The sequence below is a fragment of the Gopherus flavomarginatus genome, chromosome 6, assembly GCF_025201925.1.
Source record: "Gopherus flavomarginatus isolate rGopFla2 chromosome 6, rGopFla2.mat.asm, whole genome shotgun sequence".
In the NCBI taxonomy this organism is placed as follows: Eukaryota; Metazoa; Chordata; order Testudines; family Testudinidae; genus Gopherus; species Gopherus flavomarginatus.
Genome location: NC_066622.1, coordinates 34,149,996 through 34,177,650, shown reverse-complemented (window position 1 = coordinate 34,177,650; position 27,655 = coordinate 34,149,996). Strand labels below are relative to the sequence as shown.

The 27,655-nt window shown below is 57.6% G+C and overlaps 5 protein-coding genes across 9 annotated transcripts; 2 read left to right on the top strand and 3 right to left on the bottom strand.

The window, feature by feature from the left end:
- The first annotated feature begins 2,047 nt into the window (after window positions 1-2,047).
- UBXN1 (UBX domain protein 1) lies at window positions 2,048-10,494 on the top strand. Of its 3 annotated transcripts, XM_050960827.1 has the most exons (10): window positions 2,048-2,140; window positions 4,876-4,960; window positions 7,130-7,183; window positions 7,284-7,405; window positions 7,785-7,863; window positions 8,054-8,245; window positions 8,440-8,491; window positions 8,894-9,010; window positions 9,349-9,529; window positions 10,179-10,494. In XM_050960827.1, exons 2-10 carry the CDS (start codon window positions 4,905-4,907, stop codon window positions 10,226-10,228), a joined length of 903 nt encoding a protein of 300 aa, XP_050816784.1. In that variant the 5' UTR covers window positions 2,048-2,140; window positions 4,876-4,904; the 3' UTR covers window positions 10,229-10,494. The 3 variants fall into 3 exon arrangements, with proteins under 3 accessions (XP_050816784.1, XP_050816785.1, XP_050816786.1); XM_050960828.1 differs by lacking the exon at window positions 7,130-7,183; XM_050960829.1 differs by lacking the exons at window positions 2,048-2,140; window positions 4,876-4,960 and adding an exon at window positions 5,024-5,042.
- A 2,819-nt stretch (window positions 10,495-13,313) lies between these two features.
- Window positions 13,314-14,950, bottom strand: DMAC1 (distal membrane arm assembly component 1). Its single transcript, XM_050960833.1, has 2 exons — window positions 14,666-14,950; window positions 13,314-14,119 (listed from the first exon to the last, which is right to left on the bottom strand). The coding sequence occupies exons 1-2, from the start codon at window positions 14,862-14,864 to the stop codon at window positions 14,061-14,063; spliced, it is 258 nt and encodes an 85-aa protein (XP_050816790.1). The 5' UTR covers window positions 14,865-14,950; the 3' UTR covers window positions 13,314-14,060.
- Window positions 14,951-15,789: 839 nt separating this feature from the next.
- Window positions 15,790-17,695, bottom strand: LOC127054571 (ubiquinol-cytochrome-c reductase complex assembly factor 3-like). Its single transcript, XM_050960835.1, has 2 exons — window positions 17,508-17,695; window positions 15,790-17,374 (listed from the first exon to the last, which is right to left on the bottom strand). The coding sequence occupies exons 1-2, from the start codon at window positions 17,625-17,627 to the stop codon at window positions 17,240-17,242; spliced, it is 255 nt and encodes an 84-aa protein (XP_050816792.1). The 5' UTR covers window positions 17,628-17,695; the 3' UTR covers window positions 15,790-17,239.
- A 68-nt stretch (window positions 17,696-17,763) lies between these two features.
- On the top strand, window positions 17,764-23,950 carry LOC127054569 (uncharacterized). 3 transcript variants are annotated; one of them, XM_050960830.1, is made up of 4 exons: window positions 17,764-17,946; window positions 20,345-20,555; window positions 20,808-21,240; window positions 23,457-23,950. In XM_050960830.1, exons 2-4 carry the CDS (start codon window positions 20,352-20,354, stop codon window positions 23,498-23,500), a joined length of 681 nt encoding a protein of 226 aa, XP_050816787.1. In that variant the 5' UTR covers window positions 17,764-17,946; window positions 20,345-20,351; the 3' UTR covers window positions 23,501-23,950. The 3 variants fall into 3 exon arrangements, with proteins under 3 accessions (XP_050816787.1, XP_050816789.1, XP_050816788.1); XM_050960832.1 differs by having other exon boundaries at window positions 17,764-17,989; XM_050960831.1 differs by lacking the exon at window positions 17,764-17,946 and adding an exon at window positions 19,659-19,910.
- A 285-nt stretch (window positions 23,951-24,235) lies between these two features.
- On the bottom strand, window positions 24,236-26,597 carry CSKMT (citrate synthase lysine methyltransferase). The gene is given in 3 exon segments (XM_050957652.1): window positions 24,236-25,142; window positions 26,486-26,517; window positions 26,519-26,597. Coding segments are annotated over 3 exon segments (756 nt in total). The 5' UTR covers window positions 26,554-26,597; the 3' UTR covers window positions 24,236-24,453.
- Window positions 26,598-27,655: the final 1,058 nt, after the last annotated feature.

The following is a 27,655-nucleotide window of genomic DNA, read 5'->3' as shown; positions in this document are numbered from 1 at the left end:
TCTTGTGCAACAATATTCCCAGATGCCCAAGGGGCTGGTGGGATGCTGAGAGCTGGCCATGCCGGGTAAAACAAGGCTGGGCCTGGCCCATGAGGCGTGAAGCCTGTGTGTGATCCTGCGTCTGGGGGCTGCTGCAAGGGGAGGATAGACAGATGAGGGGGTGAAAGGGACTACAGAGCTCAATATTACAGTATCTGACATTTCGCTAGTGAGATCCCAACATGCACTGCAAGCAGTATATATACAGACTGCTGCCCCTGCTACTGAGATGCAGTTGTTTCTGGGATGGGGGCATGGCAGCTGTTTACACAAGGATCCCTCATCCAGCACTGAGCTGCGGCTGGCTCTAGGGTGAAGTATGATGTCTGTTTATACAGGGATCCCTTGCCCAGAACTAAGATGCAGCCCCTTCTGCAGTGTGGCACTGGGACTATTTACACTGGGATCCCTCATCCAGTGGGGAGATGCAGCTGCCTCTGGGGTGGGGCAAGATGAGGCAGCCATTTGACATACAACAAACTCCTCCCATCCACTGCCTCTCACCATCCTGACCAGTCCAGGTGCCTCCAGCCCCTCACTGGTGCTGGCCAGGAATGTCAAGGTTCTGCCCATGTGTGCAGGTTCCAGATGCAAGGCATCACTGAGGAAACATTTGTGGCCTCAGCTGGGATGTTCCAATCTGAGCAGTGTCATGCCGGGTTAGAGAGATGTCTCTCACAGCCCCATCTCACACCACATGTGCCCTCAAAGCAAACTCATCTCCTCTTCCACCTGCCCCATAGACCAAGAGAGGAGCAAAGAGACTCCACCCCTCATCCAAGACCTCACCCCCCCCAGGTTCAGATCAGGCTCCTTGTCTCAGCTTCCATCTCCCTGGGTAAAATAAGGGTGCCACCCCCACATCTGTCTTGGAGTAACAGCAGCTGGGCCCCCTGAAATATCTCCTTTGCTCTGCATTTCCCTGACTAGGGGGCCACCTTACTGGGCTGGGTGTGGAGTGGATTTAAGGTACCAAAGGAGATCACGAGGAATCTAGTGGGGAGCTGAGTTTGTAGAGATCATGTCCTAGCATAGTGCCAATTCACTGATGGGGCCCTGGGCAATGTGCATCCCACAGGGACTGGAGATGGGATGCAGACTATGGGCTGCAGCAGAGTCTCCTCAGCAGCACATGGCCCTGGCACACAATGGGCTTGTCCTCATTAGACTGTGGAGATTGACTAACAGCTATTCCAAAGTAAAAGCAGATGCCTGGTAAACTGCTCCAGAATAACCCTTGTGCTATTCACACCCAACCTTAGTCCAGAATAACTTCACTTTGCAGACAAGCCCTAAAAGAGTCAAAAGCTTTGGGATGGGCAGCAGGGTCATCACTCCTCTCCTCTGACACCAGGGGGCTTGCTTCCACAAGAGAAGAAGGATTGTCTGTTGGTCAGGGCACTAGTCTGAAACTTGGGAGACCTGGTTCACGTCCTGGCTCTGCCACAGACTTACTGTGTGATCTTGGACAAGTCACTTGGTCTTTCTGTGCCTCAGTTCCTGCTCTGTTCAATGGGGATAATAGCCTGGCTCTACTTCCATGGGGTGTGTGAGGACAAATGCAGTAAAGACTGTGAGGCAGTCAGATGCTATGGTGATGGGGACCAGATTATGTTGGCATAGGCTCAGTGATATAGACAGAGCCTGGGACCTGACAGCTCCTGCGTTGGGGAGGCCGAGATAAGATCCACTGGATGAGGTGGAAAGGGGGTCACTCTAGAGAGGGCATGGCTGGATGTTTCTCTCTGTCCTGGTTATTCTGTGGACCCCCTGTCTGGAGTGTGGCTCAGGCAGCTATTAATGGGTTGGTTCTTAAGTTGGATGTGGGGAAACTGAGGCAGTAAGTGGCGCTGTGACTCACCCCGAGTGACCCCGTGAATCACTGGCAGATCTAGGGATGTAACTCAGGCACACTGATTCCCCGCTCCCCACTGTAACCACTAAGCCCCACTCCGCTTCGGGTCTCTGCCCCTTTAAGGACGAGCGCAGAACGGCGGCGTTTGTCCCTGGGAGGTTGCCGTCTGCCGCCCTCACATGACCAAACACAGCGGCTGCTCGAGTCTCGCTGCTTCCGGCGCGGAGCCTCCGGTAGTCGGACCCGGTGAGTCCCCAGGAACCCGCCCCCCGCCGGGACCTGCTCCGCCAAAATCCCTCAGCCCAGCCCCCGCCAGGGGAGACTCCGTGGGGAGATACAGGGGCTTGGGGGGCTCTGCAGGGGGCTGTGGGGGGGATGGGGGGCTCTGCAGGGGGCTGTGGGGGGAGATACAGGGGCTTGGGGGGCTCTGCAGGGGGCTGTGGGGGGAGATACAGGGGCTTGGGGGGCTCTGCAGGGGGCTGTGAGGGGAGATACAGGGGCTTGGGGGGCTCTGCAGGGGGCTGTGAGGGGAGATACAGGGGCTTGGGGGGCTCTGCAGGGGGCTGTGGGGGGAGACACAGGGGCTTGGGGGGCTCTGCAGGGGGCTGTGGGGGGAGACACAGGGGCTTGGGGGGCTCTGCAGGGGGCTGTGGGGGGAGACACAGGGGCTTGGGGGGCTCTGCAGGGGGCTGTGGGGGGAGACACAGGGGCTTGGGGGGCTCTGCAGGGGGCTGTGGGGGGAGATACAGGGGCTTGGGGGGGCTCTGCAGGGGGCTGTGGGGGGAGATACAGGGGCTTGGGGGGGCTCTGCAGGGGGCTGTGGGGGGAGATACAGGGGCTTGGGGGGCTCTGCAGGGGGCTGGGGGGGAGATACAGGGGGATGGGGGGCTCTGCAGGGGGCTGGGGGGGGAGATACAGGGGGATGGGGGGCTCTGCAGGGGGCTGGGGGGGGAGATACAGGGGGATGGGGGGCTCTGCAGGGGGCTGGGGGGGGAGATACAGGGGGATGGGGGGCTCTGCAGGGGGCTGGGGGGGGAGATACAGGGGGATGGGGGGCTCTGCAGGGGGCTGGGGGGGGAGATACAGGGGGATGGGGGGCTCTGCAGGGGGCTGTGGGGGGAGATACAGGGGGATGGGGGGCTCTGCAGGGGGCTGTGGGGGGAGATACAGGGGGATGGGGGGCTCTGCAGGGGGCTGTGGGGGGAGATACAGGGGGATGGGGGGCTCTGCAGGGGGCTGTGGGGGGAGATACAGGGGGATGGGGGGCTCTGCAGGGGGCTGTGGGGGGAGATACAGGGGCTTGGGGGGCTCTGCAGGGGGCTGTGGGGGGAGATACAGGGGCTTGGGGGGCTCTGCAGGGGGCTGTGGGGGGAGATACAGGGGCTTGGGGGGCTCTGCAGGGGGCTGTGGGGGGAGATACAGGGGCTTGGGGGCTCTGCAGGGGGATGTGGGGGGAGATACAGGGGCTTGGGGGGCTCTGCAGGGGGCTGTGGGGGGAGATACAGGGGCTTGGGGGGCTCTGCAGGGGGATGTGTGGGGAGATACAGGGGCTTGGGGGGCTCTGCAGGGGGATGTGTGGGGAGATACAGGGGCTTGGGGGGCTCTGCAGGGGGATGTGGGGGGAGATACAGGGGCTTGGGGGGCTCTGCAGGGGGATGTGGGGGGAGATACAGGGGCTTGGGGGGCTCTGCAGGGGGATGTGGAGGGAGATACAGAGGCTTGGGGGCTCTGCAGGGGGATGTGGGGGGAGATACAGGGGCTTGGGGGGCTCTGCAGGGGACTGTGGGGGGAGATACAGGGGCTTGGAGGGCTCTGCAGGGGGATGTGGGAGGAGATACAGGGGCTTGGGGGGGCTCTGCAGGGGGATGTGAGGGGAGATACAGGGGGATGGGGGGCTCTGCGGGGGTCTGTGGGGGGAGATACAGGGGCTTGGAGGGCTCTGCAGGGGGCTGTGAGGGGAGATACAGGGGCTTGGAGGGCTCTGCAGGGGGATGTGGGGGGAGATACAGGGGCTTGGGGAGCTCTGCAGGGGGCTGTGGGGGGAGATACAGGGGCTTGGGGGGCTCTGCAGGGGGCTGTGGGGGGAGATACAGGGGCTTGGGGGGCTCTGCAGGGGGCTGTGAGGGGAGACACGGGCTTGGGGGGCTCTGCAGGGGGCTGTGGGGGGAGATACAGGGGCTTGGGGGGCTCTGCAGGGGGCTGTGGGGGGAGATACAGGGGCTTGGGGGGCTCTGCAGGGGGCTGTGGGGGGAGATACAGGGGCTTGGGGGGCTCTGCAGGGGGATGTGAGGGGAGATACAGGGGCTTGGGGGGCTCTGCAGGGGGATGTGGGGGGAGATACAGGGGCATGTGAGGGGAGTGGAGGGCTCTGCCTGGGGGTGGGGGTTGTAAAGAAGGAATGAGACTGAGTCTCCGCCTGAGGGTGCGCCACCAACCATGCAGAGGTGGGGGGCGGAGGAGGGTGGACCCCGGTGCCAGTTCATGAACGTAGCTGTGACCTGGGTGCATCTAGTCATTGGTTGCAGGGTCTAAGGGGCCTTTTAACTCAGTGGGTAGAGGAGGGCTAAATGGAATCACACCATCCTCTCTGGTTCCTGGCCACCTTTTCAGGGACAACGCTCTGGACCTGGGCACAGCCCAAGTGGCTCCTTTGCCCTTGTTTGCCATGAGTTTTTCCCTCTGACCTACCTGTAACCCTCTTGTGTGATGCTGCTTAGTCCTGGGGTGAATCCCACCATAGCAGCATAAATTATGTGAGACCATGGGGTCTGTGGGATCTAATAGGAGCTGGGAGCCCGGACTCCTGGGTTCTATTCCTGGCACTGGGAGAGGTGTGGGGTCCAGGCCCAAGGAACCTCTCAGGTAGTGAATGTGCCACATATTACATCCTGTTCTCCAGTTGTCCCACTCTGTCCTTTAGCAGCCACCGATCCTCTTGAAGCTGCCCCGTAACACATCATCTTCCTCTCTTCCCTTTGCAGAGAGATAGCTCGGTCCAGAGCAGCACATCATGGAGTGCACAGCACTGGAGAGTCTCATCGAGATGGGCTTCTCCCAGAACAGAGCGTACGTGAGCCCCTGCCTCCATCCCCTCATTCCCCTCCCAGGTGTCCACAGGCTGCCTTAGCTGCCACTGCATCTTGACCAGGTCAGGATGCTCCCTACCAGTGACTGGGGGGTCATGGCCTATGGCTGTAGAATGGCAGCATGGCGGGATCTGGTGCAATGTGGGAATGCTCTTTGAGGGGAAGGGAAAATCTAGTGCTGAGAGCAGGACTTCTGGATTCTATCCCCAGTGCCGGGAGGAGAGTGGGGTCTAGTGGGATAGAGGATGGGGACTGGGAGTCCTGTCCCTTTGCCTCAATTTCCCCACCAGCACAGCAGGGATAATGCCTCTGCCCATCCCCATCTCCCTCCACTCCCACAGTTCTTCAGACTAAACAAGTAATGCTTATACAACGTTCCCCTGGGACAAGGCTGGAGACTGGCTGTGTCACGTGTCAGAGACACTGTGCAATGATGCCTGTGCTGCACCCCCTTGGTAATACTGAATGAAAGCAGGGGCTGGGGCCAGTTTGATGTTCTTTAACTTGAATTCACAACCCCAGCAGCTTGGGCACACCCTCATGAACAGCACAAGGGGACCGGCCAGGGAACTAAGCCAGTGAGTGCAAACATCAGGATCTGTTTGAAATCAAAGCTGCTACATGTATCAAAGCTGGATGTAGGGGGCAGCAGCGTCAGTTCCCTAGCAATGGACCAACTAGAGCAGAACCAGGGTCCTTCTAGCCCTGGCTCCCAGCGTGCTTCAGAGGATTCCTAGAAGCTGTTATAGAGGGTAAGGCCAGAAGGGATCATTAGATCATCTAGTCTGCCCTGTGGTATAGCACAGGCCAGAGAATGTCTCCCAGTTCCCCCTGCGTTGAGCCTGATCACTTGTGTTTCACTAATACATCTTCCAGAAGGGCAGCGAGCCTGGACTGGAGATGGAGAATCCACCCCTGCACTGCGGAGCTTGTTCCAATGGTCTATCACCCTCCCTGGGAAAAACGTGCAATTTCTCATTGGATTGTGTCTGGCACCAGCTTCCAGCCATTGGTTCTTGTTCTTCCTGTCTCTGTTACATTGAAGAGTCCTTTAGTGCCAGCTAATTTTTCCCCGCTACGTATGCTCTAGTCAGATCACCTCTGTCTTCTTTTCTAATGAACTAAACAGATTGAGCTCTTTTAATCTCTCACCGTCAGGTGTTTTCTTCAGCCCTCAAATTGTTTTTGAGTTTCTTCTCTTCACCTTCAATGGCGCAACACCCAGGCCTTGGCTACACTGGCGCTTTACAGCGCTGCAACTTTCGCGCTCAGGGGTGTGAAAAAAACACACCCCTGAGCGCTGCAAGATACAGCGCTGTAAAGCGCCAGTGTAAACAGTGCCGCAGCTCTGGGAGCGCGGCTCCCCGCACTGCAAGCTAATCCCCATGAGGAGGTGGAGTACGTGCAGCGCTGGGAGAGCTCTCTTCCAGCGCTGGTGCTGCGACCACACTCACACTTCAAAGAGCTGCCGCGGCAGCGCTTTGAAATTTCGAGTGTAGCCAAGCCCCCAGTTTCAAAGGTAGCACCCAGATCTTGGTGCAGGATTCCAGTCTTGATCTCACCAAGGCCATGAGCAGAAGAGAAGTCACCTCCCTGCTCTTGGGTAGGCCTTCCTAGTCCATAGGAGGGTTTTGAGTGGCCAGCGCTGGGGGTTGGGGGGAGGGAGAAGGGAACTATTTGTGCCTCTGCACCCAAAGGAGTAAGGAGCTGGAGGACAATGTGCCCCGTGAAGGCCTCACCTTAGCTCCCAATATCTAATGATTGGCTCAGCCCTGAAGCAGACAGTATTCTAGTCCTTCCAGTGCCTCCACCAGCGTGAATTATTGCTCCAGTTATACAGCCTAGCACGTGGCTCCTCTGTGTTTCCTGCTGACTCCCCCTCGTCCCTGGCTCGCGGATTGATGTTACACTGGTGGCTGTGGTGTCTTTTCCAGGTTGGGGTAATGTTCTGTCAATTGGCTGGAGAGGAGGAGACCCAGGTTTGTTCTCGGGGCCTGGACAGTGGCGGTTTGGGTCACCCCATTGAGCTGTCCATCTGTCTCTGGTCTATGAAGCATTTCATGGGTACGATGCTGCTGTGGGAGTGGGGCAGTGATAGAGCTGTGCAGCTCCTGGGTGGAACTCAGCCACGACTGTCTGTTTCTTTTAGGGAGAAGGCACTGGCGCTGACGGGGAACCAAGGCATCGAGCAGGCCATGGACTGGTGTGTTGGAGTCCCCCTCCCCCTAGATCTGTCTGCGTTTCCATCCCTTGTGACTCCGCCTTCCCCCTGCTGATGCTTGTTCTCTCTCCCTCCTCAAAAGGCTCATGGAACATGAGAATGACCCTGACGTGGATGAGCCATATGTGCCTCCCCAGGGCCATGTCTTGGGCACGGAGGAGCCACCTGAGGGAAGCACCCCTGAGACTGTGGAAGCCAGAGCAGGTTTGAACAGCCCTGGGGAGTTGCCTGTGCTGGGTGGAGGGGGGGCAACTCTCCCTGACTTATGGGATCCTCTAGGTTGAGCTGTGGCCACATGCACCAGGATCTTGCCTGCTTCTTGGCTGTACCTTCCTTGAGTGACCTCCTCGACCTGTGCTGGGATCCCACTGACTCAGGGGATGGGCTTTGCCTGAAGGAGGGGCAGGTTGGGAGCCCTGCTGTGGTCCAGGCTCACACACTTGTGCCGTGGAGTGACGGGGGCTCTGAAGGATCCTGGTCCCACCCTGATGCCCTAGTGCTTTGCTCATTACCTGTGTACCTTGTATAGGCAGCAGGGGGTGCTCGCCTCTGAGCAGAGGATAATGGAGGCTTTTCTCTACAGATCTTGTGGAGGAGGGCTCGGCGGAGGGAGATGACAAGCACCCCTTGACTGAGGAGGAGAAGAGGGAACAGACCAAGCGGTAGGAAGGCCCCCCTCCACCCCTCTGATTTCCTGGCTGGCAGGGAGAGACCTGTCCCCCTGGGATGCCAGCTGCATGGCATGCTGGGAAGCATAGCTCTTGGAGCAAGGGGGATTTGGTCCCTGAGGGGTGTGGGTCCTGTGGGGGCAGGGGCCGTGGAAGGTGGTGCCCACTCCTGTCCCTCCTGCAGGATGATGGAGCTGATCGCACAGAAGCAGCGGGAGAGGGAGGAGCGGGAGAAGCGGGAGACTATTGAGCGGGAGAAGCAGCGGCGCAAGCAGGGCCAGGAGCTTTCCATGATCCGCCAGAAGCTGCAGGAGGATGAGATGAAGAAGATGGCAGAGGAGAGGCGCAGGGAGAAGATGGAGGAGAAGCTGGCCAAGTGAGAGCCCGGGGAGAGTGGGATGGGGATGTGTGGGGAGCGTGTGAAGACTGAGGGAGTGGTGGGCAGTGGAATGGGGTACATTGGGGAAAGGGGGAGGCGTGGATGTAGATATGGAACTTGCCCTTGCTGTGACATTGCAGCAGAAACACCCTCCGCTATGCTGCCACCTCTAACTAGGCCTGTTCTTGCAGGCAGCGGGTGCGTGAGAAGATCGAGCGGGACAAGGCAGAGCGAGTCAAGAAGGTGGGTGAGCAGCAGTGGCTGGGTGGGATCCAGGCCCCCCATGGTGGCTCCTGCCACTGCTGTCCCTTAAGCTGGGGGAGGAGTGTGTGAAGAGGTTGTGGGGTGTGTGTGGAAGTAGGCTGTATGGGGAAGGGCTGATGAGGGGGTGGGGCTGTGGTTGGTCCCATTCACCCTGTGAGAGCCCATGCTCAGTGCCCTATATGTGGGGAGGGAGATGCCTTGGGCGTGACTTTGCCCTATGCCTGCTGGGTATGGGTGTGTGTGGCAGGGGGGTGCTGTGTGAGTGCTAGGGAGTGGGTGGGTGGGGTCCCTAGGGCAGCCTGGTGAAACCAGCTTGGGCCTGGAAGGGGAACCCACTTGCATCTTGGTGCCTGTCCCACTCAGTGTACCTTTCTCATCCAGTTTGGAGGCGGCGGCAGCTCCCAGGCCCCAGCTGAGCCAGTCCAGGAGACACCGGTGCCCTCATCCCCCAGCCAGGAACCGCCCACGAAGAGAGAGTATGACCAGTGCCGAATACAGGTACTCGGGTAGGGGGCAGCCCCACAGACTCTTGTGCTTCGTCCATCTGCTCCTTAGACACATGCCAGTCTACCCTGCTGTGGGTTCTGGGTGAGTGCAGACAGCAGACCTTGCTGGGAAGGGCGGTGGGGTCCCAGGCAGTTACTGGGATATTGGCCTGATCTGGCTTGCTGCTGCAGCTCCAGAGGAAGCCCCCTATCTCTGAGGTCACACCCAGGGGTTGCAAGACAAGGAGAACACAGGCAGCTCTCCTCTTAATGCAGGGAGACTGGCCCTCCCAGCATGCTGCCCCACTGTGGCATGGGGCCTGCACTCAGCCGCTCTTGCCCTCCGTCCAGGTGAGGCTGCTAGACGGGACGTCGCTAACGCAGACCTTCAAGGCCAAGGAGCAACTGGCAGCAGTGCGGCTGTACGTAGAGCTGAACCGCAGGGATGGTGGGGAGCCCTTCCACCTCCTCACCAGCTTTCCTCGCCGCATCTTCACTGACGAGGACATGGAGAAGCCCTTGCAGGAGCTAGGTAAGCCTTGAGCGGAGGGGAAGGCAAAGTGATTGGTTTGAGGGCACAGTTAGCAGCAGAGCTGGGGAACAGAACCAGGAGTTCTGGCTCCCAGCTGTCCTGCTCTGACCCACTAGATCCCACTCTTGTTCCAGGGCTGGGGAACAGAACCAGGAGTCCTGACTCCCAGACCCCACTACTCCAACCACTAAGCAACAGCGGGGAGTCCTTTGAGAACAGATCTGGGCTGGGGACTCGACTGAGGACCATCCAGCTGTTCCTTTGGGGCCCCCATCAGAGAAGGGAGGGCACAGAGTCTGCTTGTGGGTGGTGCTGCTGGGGACAGGGTCCCGAGCTGTAAGCAGAGAACCCACTGCAAGAGCCAGCTCTGTCCCAGTTGTCCTCATTTGGGCAGGGTAGGCTGCGGCCCTGTAGGCTCTCTGCGCAGTGGAAGCTGCGCCAGCTGTTGGCACCAGCCACCACAGGGTCTTGGGGGAGGATGCAAACCACAGAACACCTAGGGCCCTTCCAGCTCAGACCCCCCTGCTGAAATCACTCCCACTGTCAGGGATCAAACCTGCCCAGACCCAGGGGCAGGAGTGGACACTGCTTCCCCCCACAACACATATGCACCCGGTTCCTGGCTTCAGCCTGTCTCCTGCCCCAACAGGTTTGGTGCCTTCGGCCGTTCTCATAGTGGCCAAGAAGTGTAACAGCTGAACGACGCCCTGGCTCATGCGTGCTGTGACCGGAGCTCCCTCCCCACCCCGGCCCTGGATTCCTGTGGTTCCCTCTGCCACCCTCACACCGTGGTTCTGCCCCTCCCCTTGCCCGACTGAGCCTAGAGAAGTGACTGACCATTTCGCCTTCCCAGGACTGGAACCCAGCATAGCAGCTGCGGGGGTGTGTGTGTCCAGCTTCCTTGAGAGAGTGCCACAGCGTGAGCCCCAGCACTAGGGACACTAATAAACGTCATCTGTTCTGCTGCTGCCGCCACCCATTATTCCCCCGTGCTGCTATTGGTGGGTGACAGGAAGGAGGCCCCAGCTGAGCTGGAGGGGGCAGCCAGCAGGCTGAGATCTGAGCAGACCCCCACCAGCCAAGAAGGGACCCCAGTATAGCTTCATATTCCAAGGGTCATAGATTTGTTGTGCCAGATGCTGCACAGATAATGCCGCTGCCACTATCACCCCCAGTAGTGAAGTTGGGGATCCGATTGTCACACCGGGTGCTGCACAGATGCCCTGCAGCCAAGAGTGGGGTCTGTTGTGGCAAGTGCTGCATAGATAGAGGCTGGGAGGGAAAACTGGAGAAGTCAGAGGGGAAAGGCCTGGGTAGGGAAGATACCTTGCCCTAGGCAATCTATGGGGAGAGACTCCTCTGCTCTCTCTACCCCTACAGTGCGATCTGGTCCTACCCACGTGCCCAATGGGGGCAGTATGGGGAGGGGATAGTGCAAAGAAAAGTCCAAGCTCTGCAGGAGGTGCTCTCCCCTTACTCTCAGTGCTGGCTCCAGTGCAGTATTAGGGTGTGGGGAGGACAGGAGGTACTTGCTGTGCAGCACCATACTATCCTCCAGGTGAGATGTGACACCCAGGGCTGGCCCACGGTCAGTAAGAGCTTGAGGTACAGCCCTGGGGGTTGAATGGGCTGTGACTCCCCTTCTCCTGCCGTGGTGCATGGTGCTGTGTGCTCCCCTCAGCAGAGCTAGTATTGCTACCAAGTAGGAGGGAGCTGCATAGGTGAGGAGATGCAAAACAGCTGTGGCTAGGCAGGTCCGGCTCCTACCCTCCTCCCAAGCCTGAGGGAATTAGTGGGTATAGGCAGGAGCCAGGCTGCTGTTGATACCCCCATGGGGGGCTTTGCCCCACTGGCCTGGACTTGGAATGGGGTTTCAAAGCTGCTGTTGAAGGTGATAATTTAACAGAGGACAAGTGAGAAGGTGCCTGTGTCCCAGGACTCTGCCCAAGCAGTCAGGGCTGAGAGGCCCATTCTAAGGCTCTGTTCCCTGAAGGAGCAGCAGCCCATGGGACACTCTGGGCCTGGGGCTCCCGCTTGCCCTCTCTGGGCAGCTTGAGTTATGGGGCCCTTTTGGAGCAGATGTTCCTGCAGTTGGGCTGGGGAGAGCCTCCATAATCCAAACCCTGTGGAAAGGGAATGACTATGGCAGCCTTCCTGCAAAGAGCCTGGCTGGGAACACGGGAGGGGGCAGCCCAGTTCTTGCTGGGGGTGCTGGGCTGAAGATGCAATCAGTAGTTAAAGCAGTAGATGCTGCTCCCAGGATGGAACCTTTACTCTCCACATCCCTTCTTCCCTCCCCAGTTTGCTGGCTCAGTGCCACTGCCTGAGGTCATGTGCTGGGTCAGCAATAAAACCCAGCAGGCCCTTTGCTTTAAGCACTAGGTGCTGCATGCTCTCAGCATTAACGACAGAATTTGACCCTCTCTCCCTTATCTGTTGTTAGCACCTTCCCGGTCATGCTGCCCAGCAGCTGCTGAATTCCAAACACTTCCAGTACAACTGGGGAGGGAAAGCCCACTCAGCCCCTGGCTGAGTCCAGCATGTCTGGATTAGTAACAGGCCACTGTGCTCACTTGGTCTGACCTGACCGCAGGTCCTCAAGCATCCCTGAATGCATCCCTGTTTGAACTAGAGGGGATTTGAGAAAAGCATCCTATCAGATTTAACAAGGGGGATGTCCACTTTGGAGCTTGTGCGGGCTGAGTTTCCCCAAAAGCTGCCTGGCTGCCACCTTCCCATCCTCCTCTGAAGTTCCCCTAGACAGGGAGAATTCAGGGACTACCCCTGCCCCCATTCTCACACCAGTGTCCTCCATTTTCCCTCCTATACCAATAGCTTTGTGTGCCCCCATTATTTCTGTCTGATAGAAATGATTCAGGCTGTCAACATTACACTATTGAGTGAGCAGAGATGGGGTATTATATGAGAAGCATTAATAGGCTGGGGCTTTGTGTCGTCCCCCCCCCCCTTTTGGTTTTCTGGCCTTTGATGCTTACAACACACCCTGAAATTTTGGATTTGACCAGATGTGGCATTTAAAAGTGATCGTGTTCCACACAGAAATGCTATCAAGTTGACCCTAAGGCCTTTGCAAACTTGGCCAAAAATTTCCAGGGATGGAGAATCCACTCCAGACCTGAATAACTTGTTCCAATGGTTAATCACCCTCCTGTTGAATCTGCATTTTAGTTCCAGTCTGAATTTGTTTAGTTTCAACTTCAAGCTAGTGGATCTTATTAGATCTTTGTCTGCTATATTGAAAAGCTATCTATGAAATTTTCATTCCCCATGTCAGTACTTTCTAGACCAGGGGTAGGCAACCTATGGCACTGGTGCCAAAGGCGGCACATGAGCTGATTTTCCGTGGCACTCACACTGGCTGGGTCCTGGCCACCAGTCTGGGGAGCTCTGCATTTTAATTTAATTTTAAATGAAGCTTCTTAAACATTTTAAAAACCTTATTAACTTTACATACAACAATAGTTTAGTTATAGACTCATAGACTTTAAGGTCAGAAAGGACCAATGTGATCATCTAGTCTGATCTCCTGCACAAAGCAGGCCACAGAACCCTACCCATCCAATTCTATATTATAGACTTATAGAAAGAGACCTTCTAAAAATGTTAAAATGCATTACTGGCGCACGAAATCTTAAATTAGAGTGAATAAATGAAGATTTGGCACAGCACTTATGAAAGGTTGCCGATCCCTGTTCTAGACTGACCAAGTCACCTCCTAACCACTTTGTTAAGCGGAAAACGTTGAGCTCTGTGAGTCTGTCACTACAAGGCAGGCTTTCTAATTCTTTAATCATTTTTGTGGTTCTTCTCCAAACCCTCTCCAGCTTATTCACATGCTTGAATTGTGGACACCAGAACTAGACACAGTATTCCAGCAGTGGCTGCACCAGTGCCAGCTACAGAGGGAATAAATCCTCTTTTCTGACATGAGATTCCCCTGTTCATACAGCCAAGGATCACATCATCCCTTTTGGCTAAAGCACTACACTAGGAGCTCCTAGTCAGCTGATTATCCCTCTGTCTTTCTGAGTCACTATTTCCTAGCATAGATTGAAATGCAATTCCTTCCCCACACTTCTGTGAGTCCAGGCCCAGTTGGGCCAGTTCTTGTTGAGCAGAGCCTAGCTGGAGCCAAGGGGGGTTCAAAGCAGCAGGAGGTTACATTAGAACTGGATGCTGGAATGAACAGAGTGAGTCAAGACGGGGGGGAGAAATACTGTCACAGCTCATCCCATAAACAGGAGCTAGTCTGGGGAGCTGCCATGGCATAAGGCAAGCAGAGAGGGAAGGGTTGCATGCAGCTGGAGCTTAGTGGAGAGGAAGATGGGGATTGTACCAATGGGGGAGTTGGGGTAGGTCTCTTCTCTCCCAGGTACCACTGGGAGGCTACCATAGTAAGAAAAGGCAAACAGTTTTCTCTTGGATTCATGTTATTGTCCCAAATGCACATTGTTTGACTTGGCCAGTGCTGATGGAGGCAGCAGCTGCACCTTGTCCTGCCTTGTTTGTTCTACTTCTTCTGTCTGCCAACTGGATCAGCTAGGATGACTATGCCCCAGCAGACGAGACCTGGAGGGGAGAAAGGAAGGAGAGATCGGGGGTGGCTGTATAGGACTGACTCTCCCCTTAAGGGCATGACCCCCAGGAACTTAAAGGGGGTGGTCAACATGTAGGTTATAGTTTCCCTGGAGGTGGGGACTTGCTAGGTCATGAGCCCATATGCTCCTTAAAGCCAGCATAGAAATAGGAGTAGTGGGAGCCTTGGAAGTTATCCTAACCCCTCTATGACCTATAATCCCCCTTACCCTGACCTCAGTGACCCCCCAAGTCCCAGAGAGATGGGGCAATGCCAATGACCCTTCCCCACCCCAGAGGCTGGACTGCCCCTAAGGGGAGTAATTTGTATGGCTAGTCCCATGTAGCTGGTGTGGCCCTTGAACCCTGTCCTTAGGGTGACCTATAACCTCTGCCCCCAAGGTCAATGACGTCATAGGTCCCTGACATCCAATACTACCTGTGACCCCAGCTCTCACTGACGTGTAGGACGGTTCCCATGGAGATAGGGTCACGCTCTGCCCACCCCTGACCCCGCCGTGACCCCTGACGCGCACTCACTGACTGCGAAGGAGAGCTGGACGATGTTCCATGCGGAGGGGGCGTTGCCCCGGCTCATGATCCTGCGCGGGCCTAGATAGACCCAGTATCCGGCCCCGATCAGCGCCGAGCCGGACAGGATGCGGCAGCTCCAGCAGCTCCCGAACAGCGGCTTCGGCGGAGGCGCAGCCTCCTTGCCCTGCTCCAGGGCCTTAGACATGGCGGCGGGGACAGGAGCAGCAGGAAGTAGCCGGTTCCGAAGATGGCGGCGCCCACTGGGGACCGGAAAGTCCGTCAGGTGGCAAGGAAACCGGCAATAGAGACTTTTGTAACAAAGCGGAACCTGACCCCCGGAAGTACTGGCCCTGCCTATTAGGGCTCTAGGGAGCGGGAGACCTGAACAGCAAGCCCTTCCCGAGAGGGTGCGGTGTCTCAACGTCTACTGTCCGTGTGTCAGTGTCGCCTACTGGCGGATAGTTCCGAGCTCTGAAGCACCTGCCCTTCCCAAGATCCCGTCCGTCCTTGACGGCATCTGTCCAAGGCCCCTCTTGGGCATACCCTGATGGAAACAGTCTTCCCTCCTGGGACAGCTCCATTGCTCCCAGAGGAACTGGAGCCCAGGCTGCACCGCAGGGAAGATGAGGAAAGTTGAAGAGAGCCCTACGGCTAGGTCCCCATGACAAGCTCTCTGTGGGGCTGAGGTAGAACCATTACATGTCCCCAGCTATACAAACATCTGGGAGTAGGAGCGCTGGCTGTGAGGGTAGCTCCTGGCTACTCCAGCCTCTCCCAGCAGGGTGAGCTGTAGGGAGGGAGTTCTCAGATACTCTAGGTCTGGCTTCTTCCAGCAGGGGGTAGTGTAGAAAGCAGGACAGGATTACTGACTGTGAGAGTTCACAGGTACTCCAGACCCAGACTCCCCCGGCAGGGGTGCTGTGGGGAACACAGCATGAGCATAAACTTGGGTTGGAAAACTTGGAATTCTCAGTAGCTGTTGCAAGGTTTTGTTTTGCCTTTAATAGTGTACATTATTGATACAGGTCTCACCCTTTACTGGGATTATCCTATAAATAATCAAACATGGTTCCTTCAGTACAGTCTGAATCGATACCAGAGCAAGGGGCACAGGCCAGGGCACAAAGCAACAGGAGGCTTAAGTAGTTTTTTATTTATATCAAAAACTTTAACAACTATTATTCAACATTATCATTATTCCTTTGTATTGCAGTAGCACCAACTCTGCTCCATTCTGGTTCTTATACAGTCCTATTCCCTGGGGTATCTGGCTTCTTTGTGAAAGATGCATTAAGTGATATGACTAACATTTGGCACAGCTGGTTCTTTCAACAAGGAGGAGCAAAGGAAGATTTTTGTTACTGCTATCATTATGGCTGGGTTTTTTTAGAGATGATATATTCTATGTGCGGATGTTCGCAAAGGCAGGTTGGAGATGTGGCCCAGACCGTTGGAGTGGAAGATGGGGAAATTGGGGTTGATTCTTAGTTCCTGGGGGAGTTTATTACAATCTGGGATCAGCCCCCTGGGAAGCACTGTCTCTTGTACAGACAAACTGATGCCAGAGTTCTGTTGTGCCTGAGGAGCAGAGTGCTCTGCTCTTCTGGTCCTCAAGCTTTAGGCAACTTGGGCTCAGCCATGGAGCACAATGAAGATAAGAACCAAGGCCTTGAGTTTAACTTAGGGGAAGTCAGTATAGAGGGGAGGAGGCAGGTGTACTACACTCATGATAGCCTGTGCTGCTGAGAATATGGACTACAGCATTCTCTACATCTAGAAGCTCCCATCAGGGATCTATGGGGAAGAGCTGGCCCCTACCCCAAGTGCACAATCCCAGTATACCATGAGAAGTAGGTACACCAAACTGACAGAAGGAAACATAAAGCTACACTTACTTAATGTTTCTGTTGCTGAAGGCCAGTCAAGCCAGGATCCCATTCTGCTAGGGGCTTTAAAGACCTAGAGCAAATAACAGACCCTACACCAAAAATCTTGCAATGGAAAATCCAAACCCTCACCGGGCGATAAGACACAATAGCAGAGTGGGAAAGGTGGAGGAATAACAGTATCAGCCTGTGCAGTTTTTAGCCTGCTGGGAGGGGCATCTACCCCCCACCAGCTGCCTGGATATTATCAAAATTCAGTTCTGTGGGAGGCATGATGATTAACATAAGAGGCAGCAACCCCATTGCACCAGCTGCTTTAACTACAACAACAGATGGGTCTTTACAAGGTTTTACTAGGTTAGTTTATTAAAGACCTGAAAATGCTGCTTTTTTACCCCATGCTGTAGTTTTTGATCTGTCAGATCTGCATGACCCCCATACCCAGTGGGTGTAACCAGGGGCTGGGAATAAGAGACAGAGGGGGGCTGGGAATAAGAGACAGAGCCCCCCCCCCCCCCGTCAGCATAATGGTTACTGATCATAACAGCAGCTGACAGCCAGGGAGTGTCCATCCCATTCTGGCCTGTGGGAGACCACAGATGGCTTCAGGAATGGAAAATGCAGCCTGCTCCACCTCAGGGGGGTCTCAGGACCAGTTGCCTTGGCTCCCATTTGGGAGGGTGATGATCAGCTGTCACTTGCTCCAGTCCGGTGAAGGCCGCCGGGCCACATTCTCATTTGTTTCAGCTGCCTCTTTGATCGCTGCCATTACCCGCTCATTCTGGTGTCGCGTCTCCGCCCAGCGCACGGGGTTTGTCTCCTGCAGCTCCTGAGGAGAGAAAGGGGGGGGGGGTGTTTGCTGGTTTCTAGACCTCCCCCATCTCCCTGAAAAGAGAGTGGAGCGGCAATTTCTAGTTCCCTTCTCCCTGACCCAAGACATTTTGGTTTCCAGGCCCCCTCACCTTGGCTGTCTCCCGCCTGCGCTGCTCCCGCGGCATTACCAGCGCCCAGGCCCCGACCCCCAGCCCCGTGGTCCCGGCCACCATCAGGCTCCCGAGCACCAGGCGTCGCAGGAGTTCCATTGGGCCGCGGTGTGAAAAACCCTGAGCGGCCACAGAGTTCTGGCCCCCCGGGGCATGGGGCGGACAGAAGGTACCAGAGAGAGTGCGGGAGGGGTCCGGGCAGAGCGTCCTGTCATGCTGCCATAGAGAGGCGGTATGAGCCAGGCACCACCATAGAGAGCATGCGTTGTGGGTAGAGCGCCTCCTTTTGCTACTATAGCGAGAAAGCGGAGTGGAGCCCGAATGTCCGAAATTTGCTACCATAGAAAGGAGGGACTGGTGGGCCAGAGCGTCCTATTGCAACCATAGAGATCAGAGGATTTACATGCCATAGAGAGGGGTGTGTACTGGGCTAGACTAGCCGCTCCCCCACTGCAGAGAGGGTGTGTCGCTGGGCCAGAGGGCCTGATCTCCCACCATAGGGCAGGGGGGCGTGGGTGCGCCAAACCATCCAGCATAAAGAGGGGTGGTGTGGGGCTGGGACGGGCCAGGTGTCTGCTCCCCCATCATACAAAGGGGTGGAGCTGTTTTGTGCCTAGGTCACTGTGCCTGCGCTGGTCCCCACTGGACAGGCACCCAAGTCCCCAAACGTGCTTCGCCCCCTCAGAGAGCAGTTGGAGGGAAGCAAGTTGACAGGGGGTTACACAAGCTTTCCCTGCCCAGGCAGCCCGGTCTGGAGAGGCACAGAGGAGTCAGTCCCTTGCGGTGTAGATGGGGGAGTGTATTTGTGCAGGTCTCGCTTTGCCTAGGCTGCTTCTATGCTCAGCAGCTATGGAGGCCTTAGTTCCTCTGTAGTTAGTTCCACTGACCCCTCCCCCTGCCTCTTCCTGTGACTGGGCCTCCCCACTCCAGGCTTCCCTCAGACAACCCCTAAACCTCCCACGTCAGGTCTCCACTGACCCTGTTCTGCATTAGTCTTGGGCAGTGCATTAGGGAGACACAAATGAGCCAAATGGATTTCATCTGATCAATCCCAGGGCTGCACCTGGCCAGGGGACCCTCTGTCCTGAAGGCAGCTCTGTTGTGGTCCCTCTTCACCAGGCGGAGGAAAGGGGGGGAGGGATTTGTGTCCTGGTTCTCCCTGGGAAGCATTCGCACTTGCAAGTGGGAGCAGGGGGCACTCAAACTTCTGTCCTCATTCCTCAGTGGGCAAATCATTGGTTCTGAGGCTCCCCATCTTGTGGTTTCTAATGATGGAGAATGGTCTGGGAAGGGGTGTGGGTATTTCTCCCACAGCCCATGATGCTGTGAATGTACCCCATGGTGGCCCCTCTAATCTGTCCAGGGCTCATCACCCTAATCCCATTAAGGCCCCTTTAAACTTTGGGAGTCACATAATCAGGCTGTCTTAGACCTGGGCATGACAGGGAAATGGGGCCATGGAGTGGCCTGGAAACTGGACAAAGCTTGAGGTGGGGCCTTCCCAATCCCAGGGGCTCTGGGACCCTGTTCATTGCTCAATGGTTGACAAACTAATCCAGTCCTGCCCTGACCCAGTTCATGGTGAAAGCCAGCCTGCATCTGCTGATTCACTCTCTTCCTCTGCCCCCCAATGGCTGGAGCAGCCCCAGGAATCCAGTGGCCTTGCCCCTTAGCTGGGGTGTGCAAGCTTCATGCCAGAGGCTGAGATCTGGGTCCCCCATCTGGTCTTTAAAGAGCTCTCCCACCTCCAGGGCAGCCAGTTAGCTGCTTGGGCAGTTCCCATGAGGTCACTGGATGATTAACTGAAGCCCTGATTCCAATCCTCCCCTCATGTAATTATCCATGTCCTGGGACAACTCCCGCCCAGGGCAGCAGCTGCCCCTGCCCCGATCTGGTCTGGGTTCCCACCTTAGTCTGTAGGTGCAGGGTGTGGGAACATCTCCCTGGAGCAGACAGTCCTCATAGTATGGGGGATGGGATGGGATGGGATGGGATGGGGTGGGGCCCAGGGCTGAGAATGCTGTCCAGGAAGGAGGGGATCCAAGAGGAGAGCACTCTCCCTGGGGTGGGGAGTATTGAATGCAGGGGGAATTCAAGGGCTGGGAATACAGGGGGGCCCAGCAGGGGAGCTCTTATCAGGTTGGGGGGCACTGACAATGCAGAGGGTCCTAGCAGGGAGCATTGACTAGGGGAATCCAGCCCCCAACCCTCTATCCCAGTCCCCTCCCCCCTGCACCATAGGGTTGTTGTGCCCAGAGGATTAGCTTGATGTCAGGACAAAGCGCTTACAGCGCCTGGAGCATCTGTCAGCTCCTTGCCCTGGGGACTGCTGGGCCCTGTAATCCCCACACATCCTGCAATGGCCCAGGGCAGCGCCTGATGGTGAGTGACCGACCGGGGTGCTGCAGGATGTGTGTGTGTCAGCGCAGGCACAGACTCTCTCTGTCCCCATAATGGGGCTTCTCAGGGAGGAGGGAGGTGATAGTCTAGCTGAAAGGGGGAGGTGACCCCTGGCAAGGGTTGGGGGTGTCGCAGTGAGGCTCTTTGGGGCAGGGAAGTGCTCCTCCCCCCCCCAGGGGAAGGGCTGGGAGCCCCTCTGTGTGGGGTCTGTGAAGCTCGGGATCCCCTATGTGGTGTGGGGAATCCTCTCTTCTCCCCCCACCCCCACAATCTGGTGAAGGGCCTGAATTCCCAGTGCAGAGGTGTCTGAACTTTAGGGCTTGGATCCTGGGAAATAGACGTGGGACTTAACCCTGGCCGGGTGGAGGAAGGAGACGGGGCCATTCCTAGCTCTGACCCCCAGTTTCTATCCCCAGCATCGCCATGGCTGAAGGAACTCTGGATTGTGGTGGTGCTCCATCCCAGGCAGTGCTGACCCCTGGTGAGGCCTGCACCCCCATCCAGCTACCTGTGGCAATCCCAGGGCGGAACAGCCTGGCCTGGCCCCATAGCACTGACCAGAAGATGCAGTGGCTATCAGAAGTGGGAAGGAGACCCATCCAGACAGAGCCTCCTGCACAGAACCAGGTGAGACATCCCCTTCCTGAGACATTCCCCCACTGGGTCCCCTGAGATGAGGCCCCCATGGAGAGCTAGGTGAGCCCCTCAGGACAGAACCCCCTGCACTACTTACCCCACCTCCTGTGGATCAGATCCAAATCCTCATTCTCATATCAGGGCCTTACTGCCCTGCCTTCCCCCCCCACCCCGCCATTCCAAGTCTCTGGGTAGCTAGGCTCCCGCAGCGCCCAAACTAATGCCCTTATCCGCTGTGCCTAGTTCTTCCTGGAGCCATGTGAGATGGGCAAAGGCGCCCCTACAGGGCTGTGCGAGGAGTTGTGCAAAGGTCTCCCTGAGGAGCTGTGCGAGGTGATGTGCGAGGATCCCCAAAGGGAGCCGTGCGAGGTGGCATGCGTGGAGCTGTGTGAGGACACTCCTCCCTGGGAGCTGTGCAGGGATCCCCCCATGCAGCCATGTGAAGGGCCGTGCAAGGAGATGTGCAAAGATCCTCCCCCCAGGAAGCCATGCGAGGGTCCCCTTGGAAGCCCAGTGCAGGGGAAGGCCCGGCTGCCGTCAATTGTGGTGGAACCCACAGAGGTGGGAGAGGTGGAAAGCGGGGAGCTGCGTTGGCCCCCAGATGACTTCCTGCTGCTGGAGGGCGAAGACGAGCTCTTCACTGATGAAGAGGAGCAAGCAGCAGAGCCGGGGCCTGGTGAGTCTGGAGGGCAGAGCTGGGGCCTGGAGAGTGGGGGGCGAGGCTGGGAGAGCCTGGGGGGCAGGGCGGGGCTGGGAGAGTCTGGGGTCCAGGCCCGGGGCCTGGATCAACAGGACCCTGGGATACAGACCAGAACCCTTTGTTTTGGAGGCACCTCAGGATCTGGTCTTCCCAGCCTCCATGGCGAGAGCCCCATTGGGAGGGGACTGTGGCCCCATAAAGCTCTGGGGGCTGGGATGTGCTGCAGGAGCCCCTCCCCCATTCAGTGTATCTATGAGGCTATTAGGGCGTCAGGGTGTGGGGCTGGACCTGCTCTCCATCTCCATTCAGTGCCTCAGCCATGGTCAAATTGTGAGGGGAGTGTGGAGGGGATCCAGCTGGCTGCCGAGGCCTGGGGACTGCTGGGGCCTTGAGGGAAGCTGCCAGAGAAGCTATAGGAGGCAAAAAGGCGGGGAGGGGCTTGTCAGCGCCTAGAAATGTCCTTGGACATTCTGGAGTGAGAGGGCCGTCATCCTGCTTAGCTCAGTCCACGCCCAGTGTCCACATGGGGCTTATCCCGAAATAGCTAGTGGGTCAATTTCCAAGAGCAGACAAGCCCTAGGAGGGATTTTCCTCTGTACAGCATATTGGTGAGCCTGATCCTGAGGCTCTGAGGGCCACACTGGAGAATTGGAGGGGATCTGGAGGGCAGGAGAAAACGCCCGCCAGTGGGAGACTGAAAGAACTCTGCCTGTTTAGCTCAGGTGTCTGAGGCCTTCGCGGGGAGAAAACAGCAGGTAGAGAAGTGCTCGAACTGTGCAGAGGCAGGCAGAACAAAAATAGTTGCTGGAAGCTGAAGCAAAGTAATTCAAGTTAGAAACAAGGCCCAAATTTGTCCCAGGACAGGCAATTGACCATTGGAACAAGCTCCCCAGGGCAGGGGCAGAGTTTCCATCTCCAGTCCAGGCTGGCTTCCTCTCAGGAAGGCTCTTCAGTCAAATACGAATGATTGGGCTCAATGCAGGAGTGCTGGGGGACATTCTCCAGCCTGTGCTACACAGGAGGGCAGATTACATGATCTAAAGGTCCCTTCTGGCCTTACACTCTCAGCCTCTTTGACTGGGGAAATGATTCTGCCACTTATCCCCAGGGCCCACAACTTGGATGAGTGAGTTGCTGTTTGACAGCCGCCTTAGAGCAGTGCCCTGCCAGATTTGACACCGTGCCCTTTATCTTTTCCCACAATGCAATGAATAGGCAGGTTTAAAACAAGCAAGAGGAGGTGTTCACACCTGTGGAACCCATTGCCTGGGGATGTTGTGAAGGCCAAAAGTATAACTGGATTCAGAAAATAATTAGATGAATGCATGGAGGCTAGGTACATCAATGGCTATTAGCCAAGATGGTCAGGGACACAACCCCATGCTCTGGGTGTCCCTGAACCTCTAACTGCCAGAAGCTCGAGAATCAGACACTGGTGGATCTCTCTGGCATTGCCCTGTTCCATACACTCGCCCTGAACCTCTGGTACTGGTCACTGGTGGAGACAGGATACTGGGCTGGATGGACCTTTGCTCTGACCCCGTATGGTAGCTCCTGTGTTCGTATGACCTTTCCCTTGGGGTAGGGACCTTTCAGACGTTCTTCACGCTATTGCAAGGTGCCCTCTGCGAGGACTGGCACAGGATGCCACAGCTTACTTACTGCCTGGGCGCCCAGCTGATTGGAGCTTAAGGGGGTGGCTGTGACCCATCAAGTCCTGGGACTGTCCTGCCCAAGGAGCTGTTGCATCTCTCCTTGGGCCATCCTGCTGTGACTGTGATCAGCAGGGATGTCTGAGCTGGGGCCCTCTCACTGAGGGTGCAGCTGACAGGGCATTCTCTGCCAGGGCCCTGGCTCCATGGGCTTTGCCCCCCACCTATAGTTTGAGTTAGCCAATGCCACCAGGCTGAGAGGCGTTGGGGAGGGATCTGTTAACGCTGCTGGCATGGAGCTGGATGGTTAATGGAGCTTGGGCTGGCAGCTTCTCCTGAGGGTGAGGCTTAGGGGAGGAGAGTCGCCTAGGGACATGGGAGGAGAGTTGGAGGAGCATTCAGCTTGGGGGGAGGGGCCTGGGGAGCACAGAGGGGAGGGCCTTAGTATTTAAATAGATATTATTCTAACAGGGCCCCACATTGCCTCCAGTGCTGCTCCACAGGCTCTGACCTCAGGCCTCTCCCTGTGCTTTGTTTCAGGGCCCCGTGCTCTGGAGAGCAGCCTGGATGAAGTGCTGCTGTGAGGCTGCCAGGGCAGAGGGGACCCCACTCCCCGCCCGGCCCCAGACCCCACTAGAGACCCAGCTGTAGCCTTGTCAGGAGGGCGCAACTCAGGGACTGAGGACATCCTCCCCAGGAGCTGGACAGCAGCAGGAGGGGATGGGCCCCCTGCCACCAGAACCTTAGGGGGCAGTATAAGACCAGCCTGGGGCACCCTCTTGGCTGGATCCAGTGCCCCTCATCTGTGAGTAAGAGTCAGCCTGACCTTGATCTGGGACAGCAGCACCATGGGGCATGCACTGCCCCCACCACCTCCAGGAGCTGGGGCCCAGACTGGGCACCTGCCCTGTATGGACAGTGGGGACCCAAGGCTCAGGGGAGCTGGGGGCCAGCTGCCTGCAGGGTTTGTGCTGGTGGGTATAAGGTGCCCCCTCCTCTCCTGCTGAGCTCAGCAATAAAAGGTTCCTGTCCTAGCTGTGGTGTCTCACTGTGAAGTGGCTGGCAAGGCCCTGGGAACAGGTGTAGTGTCCCAGTGGGGCCAGGCTCCCGTGGGCTGCGAGCTCCACACTCTCCGAGCCCCAGGTGGTGTCTGAGGTGTGGGGAGGGAGTGAGGCAGCAATACCTGGGCACCTGAATCTGGGGTGCAGGGCCCCCAGATGATGCAGTAGGAGGAGGCTGCTGTTCAAGGGGGGGGTTGCCCACAATGGGGGTGACCACCCCTAGATGTAGGAGGATAGAGTACTGAGCCAGACTCCAGAAAGGTGCTAATTCCTTTATTAATGATTCTCCAGCTGGCTTGGGCACCCCCACCCTGAGCACATGCTGCTGTGGAAGTCCCCTGGCACACTGGCTGGAGGCACCATCCCCATAGTCCCTAATGCCCCCCCACCCTCAGTCCTGAACTCCCTTTGGGCAGGGTCCCTGATTCCCCACCCCCATATCCATGGCCCCATAGCCCAGGGTCTCCTGTGTTCTTCTAGTTCAGTGCCACAGTGGTTGGTGTCTCCAGGGCCGGCCTGCAGAGCGTGTAGACATAGTAGCACATGCCACCAAGGGGACCGACTTCCTGCACTGTCACGCCAGGTGCCCCAGCCTGCTCCAGGAAAGGGACCCTGGCATCTGGGTCCTCGTCTGAAAACTGCAGCAAGCTGCCCCCAGGGCGCAGCACCCGGAGGCACTCGGCCACCAGCCGCCTGGCCTGGCTTGGCCCCTGGGCGCAGCGCAGCAGTGAATCACACGTGCCCTTGTCCAGCACCAGGTGGAAAGAACCATCCCCAAAGCCACCCCCCTCAAGGTCAGTGGCATCAGCTACATGGAGGTGAAGCTGGGAGAGGGGGTGTCGGGGTGGGGGGACCTCCTGGAGCAGCCGGTGAAGAGACTTGATAGCCACAGGTGACACATCCACACAGGAGATGTGGACAGGGTGTGGGGAGTCCCGGTATAGCCCCAGGCTCAGATCTGAAGTGCCACAGCCGACTTCGAGCACGCGAGTGGGGTTGGGATTGGCTTCAGGGGGGCCGCACCCCCGCAGGGCCGGGAGCAGGAGCCCAGAGATAGCCATGTAGTCGAAGAACCAGTTGAAATGGCTGGGGGTGCCAGCTGTGTCCTGCTGTGTGTAGAAGCGGTCCCATGTGCCAGGCTGGGCCATGCTGTGGAGCAGGCCATCTGGGAAGAGGAAAGAGGGGTCAGTCCATGGGCTGGGGAGTTGGTAGGGGGAGGGGAGAAGATCCCAGCAGGGCCAGTGGGGAGGGGTCTGAAGCTCTATAGAGCCTGGATTGCCCAGTCTCAGCTCAGGCCTAGGCTGGATCCCAGCCCTGTGGAGTTATGATGGAGGGGTATTGGAGAGCCCCTGCTACCCATGCTGACTCCCCTTGGGTGGCTGGGTGATGCAGAGGGTGCAACCCCACCCTGGAGCCCAGGGCTGCCCGGGGGCGGGGGGGAAGGAAAAATGGGGCAATTTGCCCCAGGCCCCACAGGGGCCCCCACGAGAGTTTTTCAGGGCCTCTGGAGCAGGGTCCTTCACTCGCTCCGGGGGCCCCAGAAAACTCTCATGGGGCCCAGGCCTCCAGAGCTGCTTCCGCTCCCGGTCTTCGGCAGCAATTCGGTGGCGCGGGGTCCTTTCGCTCTGGGACCCGCTGCCAAAGTACCCCAAAGACCCACAGCGGGGGGTCCTTCCACCCCAGGACCCACCACCAAAGTGCCAGACCCCTGAATCCTCTGGGTGGCCCTGCTAGAGCCAGCAGACAGAGACAAAAGATCTTGGAGCAACCCTACATGGAGCCCACATATGCTGCGGAGCTGGGGATGAGGTAAGTGAGACTGAATGTGCCATTTCTGGGGCTGTGATCCCCCTGCCAACTGGCCCCATGGTGCTAGGACCACCCCTCCCCCCAGTCTGAGCCCATCTCCCCCATCATAACCCAGCCTGACTCCATATGACCTGGATCCTCACCTCTCCAAGTAACCCCATAGGGCAAGGACCCTTCCCACTCATGTCCCTCAATCTGATCCCATCTCCTCCCACACCCCCTAACCTTACCCATAGGGCTGAGATCCCCATCTCCCCCACCCCTAGGCTGATCTCATAGTGCTGGGCCCCAACTGTGTGACACTCTCTCCCCGCCCCAGCCTGACCCCATGAGGCCAGGACTCTCACCTTCCCCCCAATCTATCTCCCCTATACCTCCCAGCCTTACCCCACGGGCCAACCTCATCTCCCCTGCCCCCAGCATGATGGTCTAACCCAATGGGACCAAGACCCCCATCTTCTGCCCCTACAACTGATCCAATGGGACTGGGAACCCCCATCCCTCACTCCATGGCCCCTCCCCCCCGAACCTGCCTGTGCCCTTCCCAGTCCACTCTGCCCCCCGCAGTACGTGGGAGACCCCTGGCGGGGGGAACTAGCACCCACTGTGGGGACCGGACGCATCCCAGCCCATCCTGCCGGGGGGTGGGAGGGGCGGGCTTTGCCCCCTTGATCACCCCGCCGCGGAGTTGGCACCCACCTGCCCAGGAGCAGAGCGGCCGGAGCAGGGGCCGGGCAGCGCCACGCGGGGAGCGTGAGCATTGCCATGTGGCGGGGCCTAAGCCCGGACTCCGGCTCCTCGGGGCCCGGCTGCCCCGACTCGCTGCCCCGCCCCCTTCCTGCGGCTGCGCTCCGGGAGGCCGGGCCCGGCCGCTCGTGCCCTCAAGGATCCAGCCCTGGGCTCCGCCCCCCGCCGCTGTAACTCGAGCCTGAGCGCACGTTCCCCTCCCCCATGAAGCTACGTGGCTTCGGTCACAGCAACCAGCAGCGAGGGGGCGGGGAGAGATTAGCCTCATGCCGGGTCCTCTGTACTCCCTGGCTGGGCAGCACCCGCCCTAAGAGCTGCGCCGTCTAACCAGCCCCAGGGGAGCCCTGCCGCCCATTACTGAGTGGCTGGGTCATGGCCCCAGAGGAGGGTTCAGCTCCACAGGGATCTTTTCCTCGCTCAGGCAGCTTGGGCTCCACCACGTCTCCTCGCAGAGACGGCTGAGGCCAGGCAGCGCTTTAACACGAGTGTCCCCCCCGCCATGCCTATCCCGCAAACAGAAATCAGCCAACAAGAGGAACTCCATTCAAAGCTTTATTAGTACAAAGAGCATGTTCATCAGTGAGCTTTCGTGCCAGGCGTTCACGCACCCTCTTCCCCCGCACTTCTGATCAGAGGTACCTGCTTTGCCAAGGTCAGGATCTCTTTAAGCCCCATGCTATGGAGGCGGGAACGGGACTTACCAAGCTCGCTCAGCAACAGAGCAAAGAATAGAACCACGGCCACCTGACTCCCAATGCAGGAGTCTCTCCAGTAGGCTGCACTGCCCCCTCCAGACAGAACTCCGGCTCAGCCCCCACCCCACAAGCCCGCCTACGCAAAGACTTGCACTACTTCAAACTAGAACACCTCACCCATTTTAAAAGCAACTTCCCTTAACACTCTCCTCTGCACAACAGACGGAAGCCAAATAGAAACAAAGCTGGTGAAATCCAGGACCTCTTTGCTAAGTTGTGCAAACAGACAAGTCTGAACAGTTACCTGCCTCATATCTGTGTCATATTGGACCTGGAGCATTAGCTCTTCCACAGAGAGACGGGCACATTTTCAAAAGGGCTATGTGACACAGAAACCCAATATCCCATTTTCAAACTACTTGGGCAC

What these genes read in the sequence shown, in the direction of transcription:
- LOC127054569 (XM_050960830.1), top strand. Translation starts at nt 20,352, where the DNA reads ATGGCTGAAGGAACTCTGGATTGTGGTGGTGCTCCATCCCAGGCAGTG. An exon ending in AGCCTCCTGCACAGAACCAG is followed by an intron (nt 20,556 to 20,807) that starts GTGAGACATCCC and finishes CGCTGTGCCTAG; the next exon opens with TTCTTCCTGGAGCCATGTGA. An exon ending in AGCAGCAGAGCCGGGGCCTG is followed by an intron (nt 21,241 to 23,456) that starts GTGAGTCTGGAG and finishes GCTTTGTTTCAG; the next exon opens with GGCCCCGTGCTCTGGAGAGC.
- UBXN1 (XM_050960827.1), top strand. Translation starts at nt 4,905, where the DNA reads ATGGAGTGCACAGCACTGGAGAGTCTCATCGAGATGGGCTTCTCCCAG. An exon ending in ATGGAGGAGAAGCTGGCCAA is followed by an intron (nt 8,246 to 8,439) that starts GTGAGAGCCCGG and finishes CTGTTCTTGCAG; the next exon opens with GCAGCGGGTGCGTGAGAAGA. An exon ending in ATGACCAGTGCCGAATACAG is followed by an intron (nt 9,011 to 9,348) that starts GTACTCGGGTAG and finishes CCCTCCGTCCAG; the next exon opens with GTGAGGCTGCTAGACGGGAC.
- DMAC1 (XM_050960833.1), bottom strand. Translation starts at nt 14,864, where the DNA reads ATGTCTAAGGCCCTGGAGCAGGGCAAGGAGGCTGCGCCTCCGCCGAAG. An exon ending in CCAGCTCTCCTTCGCAGTCA is followed by an intron (nt 14,120 to 14,665) that starts GTGAGTGCGCGT and finishes TCTCCCCTCCAG; the next exon opens with GTCTCGTCTGCTGGGGCATA.
- LOC127054571 (XM_050960835.1), bottom strand. Translation starts at nt 17,627, where the DNA reads ATGGAACTCCTGCGACGCCTGGTGCTCGGGAGCCTGATGGTGGCCGGG. An exon ending in GCAGGCGGGAGACAGCCAAG is followed by an intron (nt 17,375 to 17,507) that starts GTGAGGGGGCCT and finishes TTCTCTCCTCAG; the next exon opens with GAGCTGCAGGAGACAAACCC.